Source organism: Aptenodytes patagonicus, chromosome W, assembly GCF_965638725.1.
Source record: "Aptenodytes patagonicus chromosome W, bAptPat1.pri.cur, whole genome shotgun sequence".
NCBI lineage: Eukaryota > Metazoa > Chordata > Aves > Sphenisciformes > Spheniscidae > Aptenodytes > Aptenodytes patagonicus.
The window spans coordinates 388,532-402,230 of NC_134981.1; the positions used below are offsets into that span (position 1 = coordinate 388,532).

The window sequence follows — 13,699 nt, forward strand, 5'->3', positions numbered from 1 at the left end:
CTTCATTGACAGAACTCTCTGGATTTTACTAGTTTTTATCCCTTGATTTCAGGATCATTCCTATTTTTCTTGTTCATCGCCCTGCTAATAACATCCCCTATGCGACAGTGGAGGAGGAGCTGGTTGGGGAATTTGTGAAATACTCTGTCAGGGATGGCAAGGAAGTAAATTTCCTGAGAAGAGACTCAGAGGCTGGCCAGAAGTGTTGCACCTTCCAGCACTGGGTGTATGAGAAGACCAATGGGAGCTTGCTTGTCACTGACCTGCAAGGTGAGTTGTCTGAGTCGGGGGCAATCACATGGCTTTCCCATGATACAGGCTGGTGACCACTCACAGTCAATCGCCGTAACTGCAGAACTTCCAGGGACTTATTTCTGAGCAATGTTATTCTTGGCTTTCTGTGTCTTATTGGCAATGCTGAATGTGCTGTAATGGGCAGAGTCTTCTCCAGATGTGGACAGTACCCTTGCCCTGTGCCTGTTTTATACAGCACCTCATGCAGATCAGAATAAAAGATAGGAGAGGGAGTTAGGATATTTTATTTTCCAGCCTCTTTTAAGTGCACTGTGTTTGTGTGTATGTTACCCTAGGGAACAGAAAGACATTCATTAATTGCCTACTGTGACAGCAGGGGCGAACATGTATTAACCTATACAGTATTATGATGTTTATCTAATCAACAGAGAAAGGGAATTTTTACCTAGCTTATGTTCTTGTAAGAAGACAGTTTGGAAAAGAAAAAACAAATGCACTCTAACGGGAGAGTTGTTCTTCCACGTGTCCCCTTAGTAAATCAGGACACTCAATATGAGTCAAGTCTGGCTTATTGTCTCACCTCCCAGAGGTTAATGAAACATCTTGTGAATTAAAGAGTTCAGTTGTTAATAACATCCTAGTCCTTCACTTTTTCTTGTATTTAAATACTTACCAACAATCTCTGAACAGTGGAATGCTCCACATCCAGGTCCTGGCTAGCTTTCAAGAAACATGTTCCTTCAAAAAAGAAGAATGGTGAAGAAATGCCCTCCTTGCATTTACTAAATGCTGCCCTTACGCTCCTACGTCTGTGACTCCTCCTAACTGCTGAAATGCTGGGCCTGTACCCAACACAGTATGCATAGATGTATTTGAAACAGAGAAAGACAGACCCTTGTTAAAGAAAACCAAAGAAAGGTGGAATTTTAGAAAATACCCCATATTCTTTAACAAGAGAAGGCAGGAAAATTATCAACAAGACATCTAAACAAGACCCCTGAAGTAATTTAAAGGGAGAAGAAAGAACAAAATCCTGGCCTAAGGGAAGCACAACAGCAGAAATAGTATCTGAAGCTCTATAATGATTGCTGCCACAAAGGACAATATACCTGCTGCTGCTGAAGAGAAACATCCTTCCTCTCTGATCATCTTCTCATTTGAGTATCTAGGCTGCATTTTTCAGGCATACCAGTTGAGATTTCTGAGGGTATTCTCCAAGGAAAATGGTCTTGAGACCATCATTTTCCTGTACAGAAAAAATTGCACACAACAGGACTGCATTTTGCCTATAAACAAGTCAACAAAGGGACAGGTTAAAAAAAATCAAGTTCTTGGAAATACTGAATAAGAAAGGGATTTTGGATCTCTCACCCAGAAAGTAAAAATAAGGTTGACTGACCTCTTGCTATTTGATTAGCAAAACAAATATGCAGTTCCTACTGATAAACATTTTAGTCTAAGTTTGAAAAGCATCAAAACCACAAAACCCATAAATAAATATACGCATCTCAGGGCAGGAGCCTAAGCAAAGATTTTGTATGTTTCTTAAAATGCAGTCATCAAAGTGTAACCCCTCCTTCCCCCCCACTGACTGTCTAGCACAGGAAACAAGTTATGCTCCATTTATCACCTTTATCTGTATCACTATTTATCTGTAAGCTACAGGTATGAGACTGACTTCTAGAAATTGCTAGTGATACAGAGCACAAACATCCTATTTTTAATTGAGGTACTTTAAAATGTTTTGAAAAAATGGTGACAAATAATTAAAATTAAAAACATGAATCAATAAGTAATATTTAATGCCTCTATATATGGTGCTCTTGAATCTGAAGATATTCCTAGAAATTCTAGTGTAACATAAGCTCTCTGTTTCCTTGATGCCTTGTAGGTGTAGGAATGAAGTTAACTGACGTTGGCATAGCAACATTGGCCAAAGGGTGAGTGAAAAATTACTTCTCAACAGCATGGTTTTGCTTTACACATCAATCTCTTCACAGTGTAAATATGTTGGGGGAGGGTGCACTGGAAATTTATTCTTGCTTTAACTTTGGAAGAAAATCCTCATCTGACTCTTTTAACTTCTTTTTGTTCGTATTTATGGGAACCTGCCTGTAGGGGAAACACATTTATTTTGTTCTAAAAGGATGGGGCTACACTGTAGATTGGGCTTTACTTTTCCTTCATGCCTCCCTTAAAATAGGGTTATTCAAAGGGCATTTCAAGAGTGAAATCAAGGTCTCTGGTGACTTACAAGCAAGTAAGGCACTTTACTTGGTGGTACATCAGCTGCAGGAAGGTGGGGCTGAAAATGCAGGGCCAACACTGGCTCCAGCCTGGGGTACGAGGAAAGACATGGTGTTTATGCTGCCCAGAGCTTCTGACCGTGGAGGAAATATCTCAAACCCCAGCATACTGTTGGAGCCAGAGCTCCAGCTGGGCTTGCACTCATTAGCACCTGCCCCAGCAAATGCAAATACAAGTGCTTATACCTAGATCCTGCTGCCAGTAGCTAAGGTGACCCTTCTCCCCTCCTTCTCTTCCACTGGAAGAAGAGAGGCTATCTACCACAGTGCTGTGGGAACTAGGGAAGGAGATTCCCTGAAAGGGGCCAGTTTATATTGCCCTTTTTGCAAGGAATTTTCAGGGACTGCATGAGAGAACACAGCTGAAATCCTTCTTGCAGCCAGCAAAAGTGCCAAAGCTTTAGAATATGTATTTATGATGCAAGCTTTTATAAAGACTCTTTTCTCAGTTTAGAACTCTATGGTTAGTTTTTCTTCCTATAGCAGGCAGTGACTGTAAGCTTTTCTTGAGCCCGTGTTCTTGTCAGCTGCATGGGTGGGGGGAAGATGTCTGTTTAGCTTTGTATAGGCTGCTTATCTGATAAAAAAGGAAATGTGTTAAGGGATTTGATGGTATCTCTTTCCCTCCTCTCTCAAAAGCAGTAATTCTGAGCTATAACAAAAGATCTGTTCATAATATTTAGAGAGGCCTGTTTCCTAGTAGTTTTGCAATGGCTTCAGGTCTTTTTAGGAGACTTAAGCATGTATGTAAAGATATAGGCCTTTAACGCTCTAACTTTCTTCCACTTCTCTTAAGTTTCTGTTAATTAAAGCTTCTAGTTATACCACAGGCCAAAAGAGCCATTGATAGAAATAGGCAGTGTAGGCAGTCATTCAAATCAGCTGGCTGCTGGAAAGAGAAAGGGGATGGGGATAAATGCCTGTGACCAATGCTTTAAATTCATATTCTTTTTTGAGAAACTGATAGAAAAAAGCAGATCCAAACACATGTATTGAGTCTTTATACTAAACTGGATCTTGTCTATATACTCATGGTACAGGAAAAAACCCTCACAATATCTTTTAAATTATTAAAAAATTGACACCAGAATATTCTGGGAAATTACTCCTATAAAAACACATGTTGGACTATGGAAGAGGAAGGTGAAGTGAGAAAATGGATATGCAATGCAAGCTGCAGTAAGGATCACCTCAGTCATATATAAGGGAATATCATTTCCCTTCATGAACAACGTCTTAAAAATGTTGAGTATCATTTTGTTTGTCGTTTAGCTAATGATATTGCTACAGGACAACAGATTTTTCCTGGTCCTGTATTTTGCTTCCATGCTCCTTTCCCAGAATGGTCACCTCTGCATTAATATCTGCAGTTTGATTTTTAATTCCGCGAGCCTGGATGCAGAAAACAAACAAGTACACAGAATTCATCTGTATTACTGGCTATTGCTGCTTTTGGTAGTGTGCAGCCATGCTGATGAGAGATTGTCTATCTCACATGTTGGGGAGAACATACATAGTCCTACTTAACTAAAAAATACAGTATGATACTGTTATGATTTTAACTATATTGTTAGAGAAGATACAAACCTGTGTAATTTTTGGTGTAATTGCATGTAGAAATTCCCATAGTTTCCTCAATCACTCTTTGCAGAGGTAATGACCTCAGTGATCACAGACAGGTCCTCTGCCTCCAATTCTTCTAAGCCTGGGCCAATCACATCAAGGCAAACCAAAAATATCCTTGGGAAATGCTTCTGTGATCCTCGATGAATGGAAAAACCTTCATATTGTTCCTGGTTGGAATGTAAATTAAATACAATTCTAATTTCACTCTAAGATTAAACTTGTGATCAGGGAAAAAAAAAACCTGAAAAAAAAAATCCATCTCCCCCACCCCACCCCCGCCATGCTCATGGTATAAGCAAGCTTTCAAATAATCTAATGTCATAGTAGAAACTGTTATTGATGAATTTACAAAAGCCAATATGGCAACTGTCATGAATTATTCACGGCCATTGTTTATACCCCAGTGTTTCTTGTAAACCAAGCACAATAAACAGCATATATTAAAATGTTGTACCTATATTCAGCATTGCTCATTGCTGTTAATGATTTTTATGGGGGTCCAGACTCATATTCCAAGTGTGAACAAATATTTCTGGATGAGCATTTATGTCTGTTTTATCAGTGAATTGGAAACCAAACGAAGCCAAAGCAATGCGCTGAGGTAGCTGCAGTACAGTTTCTGTCAGCAGAGGGCAAAGCCTAACTAGAAACCGAAAAGCCTGGAAAGTGTTTTTAATGTAGCCACTGGGGTGCACCAGAGTCAGGCAATCAATCCTTTAAATAAGCTACTTAGTAGATTCTTTGGCGAATGTAAACAAAAATAATACAACACAGTGACTGGCTTCTAAGTGCAAACAGTGAGCCAGTTTAGAAGCTGTGCACAAGTGCCCAGGTATTTATCCAAGAATGGTAAACACAAAGATGAAGGAATCAGGAACACAGTGACCTACGGTCACGATGATTAACAGGAGGGCTGTTTGCCAAATGTGGATCTGAAAGTCTATCTGGTTTCAGGGCATTGACAAATTTAGTTTTGCTCAACATGGCAAAAAGAGGCATTGGGGAGTTTAAGCCTGGGGACAAATCCAACATTCCCCCTTCAGATTTAAGGAAGATTTGGTTTGGGCCAACCCCCAACTGTCAAGTTTGGGAGATGAAATTCTGTCCGGGTTTTATTTATCAGTCATCTAGTCAGTGAATGAATAGTGCATGCAGTGCAAAATAACAGCTTCATATTTTTCAGGGCTTGGAATGGTCAATAGTTTGGTGTTATTGAATACAAAACATATGAGTGCAATACGGACTGTACAATTTAGAAGCCATTCACTAATGGAGACCTTCCCCCAGTTACACATACCACAAGCTATAACAGCACAGAATGGTCAGAAAGAGTTTGACCTCAGAGAAACAGTGTTTTCTTTAGCACTATGCAATCTGCATGAGGAAAGAAGTTCTCTGGAATGCTGTGCAATGAGCATGTTGTGTTAATTTCAGTGCTAAATCTTGTTTGTTTGTTTTTCGTGCAGTGATAACTCACAGTTCACAGCTGAGGACACTGTGTGTCCAGTGAAGCAAGAGAATAGGGTAGAACGTGCACTTTCTAAGGTTACCAAAAAAGGAGAGGAGCACCCTGGCCTTTCTTCTCTCTTCTCCATCCTGGTAATTTGACCAAAAATTACTCCTTTAAAAAGCAGGTGCAGCTTTTAAAAAAAGCTGATGCAGCTTAAAAAGCAGGCACCAGAAGGAATGTCAGCAACCAGTGGCAAGGTGAGGAGAAGAGGGATGTACATGCTCTGCCTACTCCCTGGCTCTACTAGCCCACTGAAGAAGGGAGAGGTAGCAGTGGGAGATACGGTGGTGGCTTGGGAACTGTGAAGGCTAGATGAGACTACCTTCCTCAGGAACGCTCCTTACATCCTTCTTCCCCAAGAGGCTTGGCTCCTTGGGATCTTGTAGTCAAGCCTGGGTGAGGGAGGAGCGTAGCACAGAAGTTACGTACATGTTTGGATGAAAACAGCTTCTGGTTCTGACAATATCTTATGCAGCAACCTTGTCTCTTCATGGTAGTCAAAAGAACTGTTCATAGATGTAGAATGGATTTCATTTATATGTTACTGAGACAAAGTCAGCCAGCAGACAATTATATTCCCAACTAAATGAAATGAAAAATAGTAGCCAGGATACAGACCACAGAACTATGCCTCTTTAACCCTTTTCCCTCTTCTGTCGCTACTTATTGCCTGGTTCCTTCACGTCTCAATGGCTCAGTTTGATTTTCTGTGACAGAGTTAGTGCTTCTCAAAACAGCATGGGTGGAAGAGATTTGCTTAATGTTTTCAAGTTGCTTATGAGTCAACAGCCATACTCTGCCTCCCTGTGCTGAAAATGAATCTTGAAATCCCATTTGGCTTTTTTTTTCTTTGTTGCTACAGATACAAAGGTTTTAAAGGCAACTGCTCGATTTCCTTCATTGAGCAGTTCAGAGCCCTCCACCAGTGCAATAAGTACTGTGAGATGCTGGGGCTGAAATCTCTCCGAACCACTCATCAAAAACAGAGGAAAGCAACATCCATGAAAAGCAAAAATCTACCAAACTCATCGACTATAAAGAAAACAGTGCCCAAGAAAGCAAGAGAACCTAGAGACTTCATTTCTTCAGAGCACTGAGTTGCACTGTCCCATCCTGTGAAAACTCCTCTCGAGGATATGTAGTAGTGATAGGCACCAATGACCTGGTGGGGGCATAACTTTAGTCTTTTGCCTTATGACTTTATTTTGAAGTCATCCTGATGCTGATGTCAGCAACAAAGAAAGGAGCTGATTCTATGGTCTTGGTACCTGAGATTTAACACCAGAGCAAGGTTTCAAGACAAACTAAGCCATCTGCCTGGATTATTTTATAACTCTTCTGTGTATTGGTATCTGCACATTTTGAGTCTTGGACACTGAGTGCACCACAGGTCACTGGAGAACATCTTCCCTTCTGTGTGTCTCTGCCTGTGACGCTGTGGGTTCAGCTGCTACATAGACATCAATATATTTAAGATACCACTTAGTAAAAGTTTTGCACAGTATTGTTGCTCAGGCTGCTATAGAAAAAATGTTTCCTTTACCAGATTTTTGCATATTGTAATCCTACTATAATCCTATTCTTGTAGTTTTTTCTCCCACTTACATGTCTTTTAATACAAGACAAAGCCATTCATGGTTGGACATATCTGTCTTCTGTCCCCCACAAAATTAGCTAGCATCTTTAAGGTCCTCACCAAAGTGATGTCATCAGCTTAAAGATGAGCAACTTGTGTGATTCTCCATAGAATTCCTTGCTTTCCATGCAAGCTTCCTTGAATCTACAGTGAACCCCATGGCACAGTACTGTTGTGCTTGCACCGATCCTGTTGTAGGATAGAGGTTTGGAGTCTGCATGTTGCCAAACAGATACCTTCTGAAATAAACCATTACATATGGAGGGTATTTCAGTACCTTGCAGCATTTTCAACTAGAATAAGTACAATGACTTTTCTGTGTAGCGTAGAGTTGTTTTATAAAGGAACATGACAAGTGCCCTGGGCCAGTACCTGTCTGCTAAGGAGTCATGATTTATCCGAAATGCCTAGGCAGGGCCAAAACTGAAAAAAGATACTGTGCTCCATTAAACTTAAGTGTAGCTTATGTGGAGATTTGCAGCCAGAGGAGGGAGCTATGCATGTCAGAGGACACGTCGGCAACAAGTTTACTGGAGGTGGCAGTTGAAAACCCAACCTGCAGTGCCTAACACAGAATACAAACAGTGAACGTTGTCAGACTTCTTATTCCTGTGTGATTGCTAAATAGCAGGTGGTGCCAGAAACCAATACCTGTGTGTAGGAGTCCCATCAGTGCTGAGGAAGATAAAAGTGATTTCAGACTAGGTTCTGCTTTATATTGATAAGCAGTGTGTGCCAAATAAGAGATAAACTGTTGGGGACTAGCTGACACTAGGGACAGAAACTCATCTGACTGCAATGTAGATGTAACATTTAGGCTTGTCATCCTGGGCTCCCTTTACGGTTAATGGAGGTCTTCTCAATGGAATTTAGAGCAAAGTGCAGGTTATCTGAAAAACAAACATTTGAAATAGGTTAGATTAACTGTGCCAAAAAAGTGCCTATGTCTCTCCATTGAGAGAGAAGGAAGCAAAGTGTCAGACAGACATCTGCATTTTAAATTCCTACTGTTACATGGGATGAAGTTCTCTAGCGTTGTTCTGAAGCATTTGAGTTTTTAATAGTTTTCTGCTAACTTAGGTGGAGGAGATCAACTACAAAACGGTATTGCAGAAATTAGGATGGCATTGTAGTCCACGTAAAATTGAATGTATGAAAGACTATTTGAAAGATGAGTTTTTGCATAGAAAATGCCAAAGGAAGGTGAAAACTCTGAGTGTGACTGAAATCTGGGTCAAAACATTGAGAATGAAACCTTGACAAAACAATTACAATGTACTGAGGATGGGAAGCCATTCATTTCAAAATAAAGGTGAATGACAATGCTGTACTACTGCAGAGAATCTGAAGTATCACAAGAGAATGGAGGTAGAAAAGTATACAGAGCAGAAGTTTTGAAGGAGTTATCAAACACAGCAGGCAGAGGGACATGTGGCATAGATGAGGCAGATGGTCTTACTGATACCGGCTGTGCTGTAGGGAAGAGGTTTTCCCAGGGAAGTCCCACTGTTCTGGTGTCTCAGTTCAAACCAGGAACCAGTCTGAGTTCACTCACATCTCTCTCTCAGCCAAAAGGAAGTCGGTGCGTGTAAGAGAACGAGACACTGTGCATGGCCAGACAGTGCACCTCGCAATGGGGATGGCACCAAGCCACTTTCCACTGCCACCTGGCAATCATCAGTGCATCATTTATTTGAGTCTGGAATTCTGTACTCTGCTGATGCTTATTGCTGCTTGCGGTTCTGGCTAGCTTTGGTGAGGAAGAGAAGATGTTGGGAATGGGGCATACTGGGCGCTCTGTCATGTTGCAGCTGGAACTGTTGGATCAGTCAGGGGCAAGAATGTCAGTGCCAGGCAGTTAGCATGAAGCCGGCCACCCAGACCAGGGGACCGTGCTGTTAGGCCAACACTGTGTGTCAGTGGGCCTAGCTGAGTAGCCCTTTCCCCTTCTGTGGTGATGGGAGAGGGTCTCAACAGCAGCTCTGCTCCTGACAGCTTTCCATCAATGGAGAGTACCAATATGGGAAGGAGAGTTTACCACAGATCTTTCCAGTTCTTCTGTAGCCATGCGTGTCAATAGTGTGCAGGATGATGTAACACCCCCAGTTATGAGGCTGCTTGCTCATCAAAGCCAAGGGGCAATGTAAGAAGCCTGCATAAAAAAAGTGAGGCCTGGTATAGCCATTGAACTTGAATTCCCTCATGCGCTGCTATAAACAGAGAAGGCTCACTTGGGGCTTATTGCCTGATCCAGATACTGCATGTGTGCACATGTGCACGTGTGTATGTTTGCAGGCCACCCTTACTTTACCTAAGGTACTCTTGTCTGTCTGTCACGTAGGAGCTGAAAAGTGGTTCCCTAGCTTTCTTTTTCAACCAAGTTGACTGTGTCTGGTCGTTCAAGAAATACCAAGTATGATAGTGGCATGTAGCATCTTTGGGAAGGAAATTTGCTCCCATTTCCCTTCTTAAGTATTCAGCTTCCTGATATTTCTGATCTCTAAGAGACAGGGTATTGGGAAACCAACACTCTCCCACGCCCACAACTTCAGAGAATTAGTTTCGTTGATATTTCATGCCTGTGTAAAAACATCACCTTACTGCATTTACCTGGTGTGTTCAATACTGATGACAGCACAGAGACAATGAATATTATCCTTGTCTGGAAAGATGGAGGTCTCAGTCCTGCAAGAATTCAAGCTCAGATGGATTCTCAGAGCACCCATCTGTGACCATAGTTCCATCCCTGCAGTGGTTTGCAGGACTGAGTCATAACTTTCTTCCTTATTATTTAATCAATAACTTGGAGAAAATGTTGTTTACACCTGTTGGCCAAAATAAGCACAGCAGAAACCATAGATCTGAATGAGGATGTTTATGCTCCACATGTTCATGGAACACAATACAATGAAAGGCTCTGTGCTCTGTGTTGCCTTCTAAAGAAAAGATGATGACATTCTTGTCCCCTGGCAGTGAGCGTAAGTGAATCTTTTAGAATGTTTTCCTCTGTGGGGAACTGTCCTCCAAGCCCACTGATGAAGTATTAATTAAGGACTTGGGCCACATTCTGGTTGTATTTCTGTTTTGATGGATTTGATGTTTTTCATTCATCTTTCAACTAGACTTAACATCTGTACTCAAAAGCTAATTTTCATTTTCTTATTGATCTCGCAGAGTAAATGTGTACATGGAGCATTATATAATAGCAAGCCATCATATTTGGATTAAAGAGACATACACCCAGCTAAAATGGATGCTTTTCCACTGCTCAGGAGTTTATTGAACGTATTTTGTTTGTTAATAGGCATATTACATTGCTGATGTATTACAACACTGTGTGAGTCACAATTCCTGAATTTCTGTCAGTGGAAAGTCCAACTGATGATAATAGGAAAACCTGGCAATACACTGATTTAAAGCAGTCATTTTTCTGTAATAGAACAAAAGCTTCAATTATAATAATGTGACATGATCCTGTTAAAATTCAATCATTGCCTTTGAGTTCAGCTACACGTGCAATTACATTGAGATAATTATACATTAATAGCTACCAAAAGTAGAAAATGCTTGACTACCTCAGGTTAAAGCCATCTTGACAAGTTCTAAAACCTTGCTCTGTCATGGTACTCAGATGATTGCTCTTTGGTGTACCTAAGGGAAGTAGAGAATTGAGTCTTTGTCTTTTATTTGTTTCCTTGTTGCCCCATCCTCTTTCACACTTGCTGAGCTGTCTGTTCTGCCCTCCTGTCTGTCTTGTTTGACAGGTAGAACTCTGTGGTAGGAATACCTTGTCCATGCAGGCCCCTCTCAAAAACATCCTCAATTCCTTACTGACGTTTCTGGATCATGATATAAAGAGTTTAAAATTTAGATAGTCTGACAGTGACACAGAAAGAGCTCCAATATGCATGTCAAAAACTGATGGGAAATGATGATTAACAGACTGTTTGTCTGCCCATGTCTCAATTTTAGTGTCAGATTTTTTTTTTTAAAAGACTTTGCTAATAATTGTTGTTCTTTGTAGACTGATAACTAGCCACTCTACCCACCTTAGTCTTGCTGTTACAGAAAATACATACATACCCTGTATCAGGAAGTATTTTCCTGGCTATCTGAAAAAGAATGAAAGCTGAGTACATCTAAACTCAACTTCATACAAAGGTTTAGACCAAGAAATCAGACTGGGAAAAGAAAGTTTGGTCCTATTTATGTCGGTTGACTTCAATGCCAGAAGAAAGATTCACCTAGTAGAACTATGGTTTTACCTTGGTGTACCTGTGTTACCAATATGCATCAGGTGGATATCTGCAAAATCATAAGCAGTGAAATAATAATTATCAGTAGGGTAAACAGTATTCTCATTGGGCTCTAGATTTAATGGCCCGTTTAGATGAATGGGAGAAACAGCTATCTGTTTCACAGACAGTGTTTTAAACTGAGCCAAAGTTTGCTTTTTGCCTTTTACATAGGGGAACCAAAGCATGGGTTTTGTGAGCAAGTCAAATAAATACGTATTCTAATCTCAGCAGAAACATCAGCAAAGCAGAAACTGGAACCCATTTTTTAAAGGAGCATTTAGAGGTTAATTCTTGCTGCTAGCAGTTGCGTTATTATATTAATAAATATTCTTAAGCACACATAGAATGAATGAATTGCACTGTGTTCTGATAGCAATTTTAAAATGTTATGCTTTTCATAGGGCACCACTGTAGTTTAGGCTGAAGCACTAATGCTTTGTGATTTAAATTCTATTACACAGACTAACAATGATAAAACACTCAAGAATGGAGTCAATAAAGCTTCTACAGGGTGTTTCTTCTTGTTCAAAAGTAATTAATCGCATGAATGGTCTATAGGTATTGAGTTTTTAGATGTATGTGTCCCTACAGATAAACTGATAATTCTACCTGTTCTTTCGCAGTTTTTACGTGCTTTAAAAAACATCTGAGCTCCAGTGGTAATGTTTTTCAAAAACACCTAAGGGATTTCAGTGTAGGTCCATATCCACAAAATATTAGGCACATAACTCTTTAAGTTGATCTTTTTTCCAAAATGTGTCTGTGACCCTTAGAACTTTATTGCTCAGTGGAAACTGGCCTCCTCAGTCCCATTTGAAATAGAACCCCGAGTATATTTGAAAATGTCACCTGAATGTTCAGAAGTGTTCAATGGTAGCAGTGAATGAATCAGAGTACATCAGTCCTCCACGGATTCAAGAAGACAGCTTGCAGTTTTGAAGACCAGTGCACAGTTGCTGCGCATCAGCTGCAAACTCTGGTTCCAGCTTTAGATCTTAAATAACAATCTCACCCACAAGCAGAAAGTTGGTGAGTATAGAAAACAGTCAGCCTGGTCCTGAAATGTGGGGAGATATGTCTAGGGTGCAGAAGAATTTTCTTTAGAACTGGAAAATTGAGAAACTTTTAACCAAAATGTCTGCAGGAAGACAGATCCTTGCCATAGAAGTTAGATTATTCTTCATTTCAAGTTTCCAAACGAACAAAGCCAGACTGCTAAGTTTCAGGATTTGAATCTATGACTGACTAGTCTTGGATGAATAGATCATTGCAGCACTGTGATACATATTCCCTGTCCTTATGCATACACCTGCTTTACAAATTGCTTGCTCCCAGGTCTCCAGAGGATGCAACTTAGAAGGCAGCTGATGTATGTTGAATGCTGTGCCTTGAATATTTATCCACTTCAAGGAGATGTAAGATGGAGGACCCCGTTAGAAGACAGGCAGTGTGTTTCCCAATCCATTCGCTATACCACGTAGCAAGAGAAATTTGTATGTAATTCTTACTGGAGGAACTTTTCAGTATAACTCCCGCAGCTTAGCCTCACATAACCTAACAGTGAACTGCAGGGTTGCAGCTCCATTATGCCTTAATTTCTTTTTTTTTCCTCTTCAAGAAATTTCAGTGTATCTAATAGTTGTGTGGGTGTTGTAAAGATCAAGTTGCTCTACAATAAAAGCCTCAGTAAATAACTTCATTTTTGAGTTTTAAGAGCACAGTAGTAAGAAAGTAATAGGGAGAGAGAATTAATCTACACTGCTATCCTGCCACAGAGCACCAGGGGAAGGTTAGGAACTGTTTGCCCAGATGGATGTTTGACTGAATATTTTAAATGGGTTTCCTTTAATAACATTACAAGTAGAAGCTGGGCAGCCTGTACTGCCATTTCACCACTGGAGTACAAGCAGTGGTGATTCATGTTTTGCACCTCTAAAAGAATGAATGACGTGGAATAAGCTGTGGTGACATTGCAAATCATAGAGCTAGTCCAAAATGACAGACCTAATCTCCTGCTCTTTCTGTTGATATGATATCGATATTGTGCTCAGGCAAGCAGCACATGAGG

The 13,699-nt window shown here is 40.5% G+C and overlaps 1 protein-coding gene across 1 annotated transcript in view; it reads left to right on the forward strand.

The window, feature by feature from the left end:
- LOC143171865 (alpha-protein kinase 2-like) overlaps positions 1 to 9,200 on the forward strand; it is a 45,198-nt gene extending 35,998 nt beyond the window's left edge. Inside the window, exons 11-13 of the mRNA XM_076360973.1 lie at positions 53 to 270; positions 2,147 to 2,195; positions 6,560 to 9,200. Of these exons, the coding sequence (XP_076217088.1) occupies positions 53 to 270; positions 2,147 to 2,195; positions 6,560 to 6,794 (502 nt within the window). The 3' untranslated portion in view covers positions 6,795 to 9,200. The remainder of the gene's footprint in view (positions 1 to 52; positions 271 to 2,146; positions 2,196 to 6,559) is intronic.
- Positions 9,201 to 13,699: the final 4,499 nt, after the last annotated feature.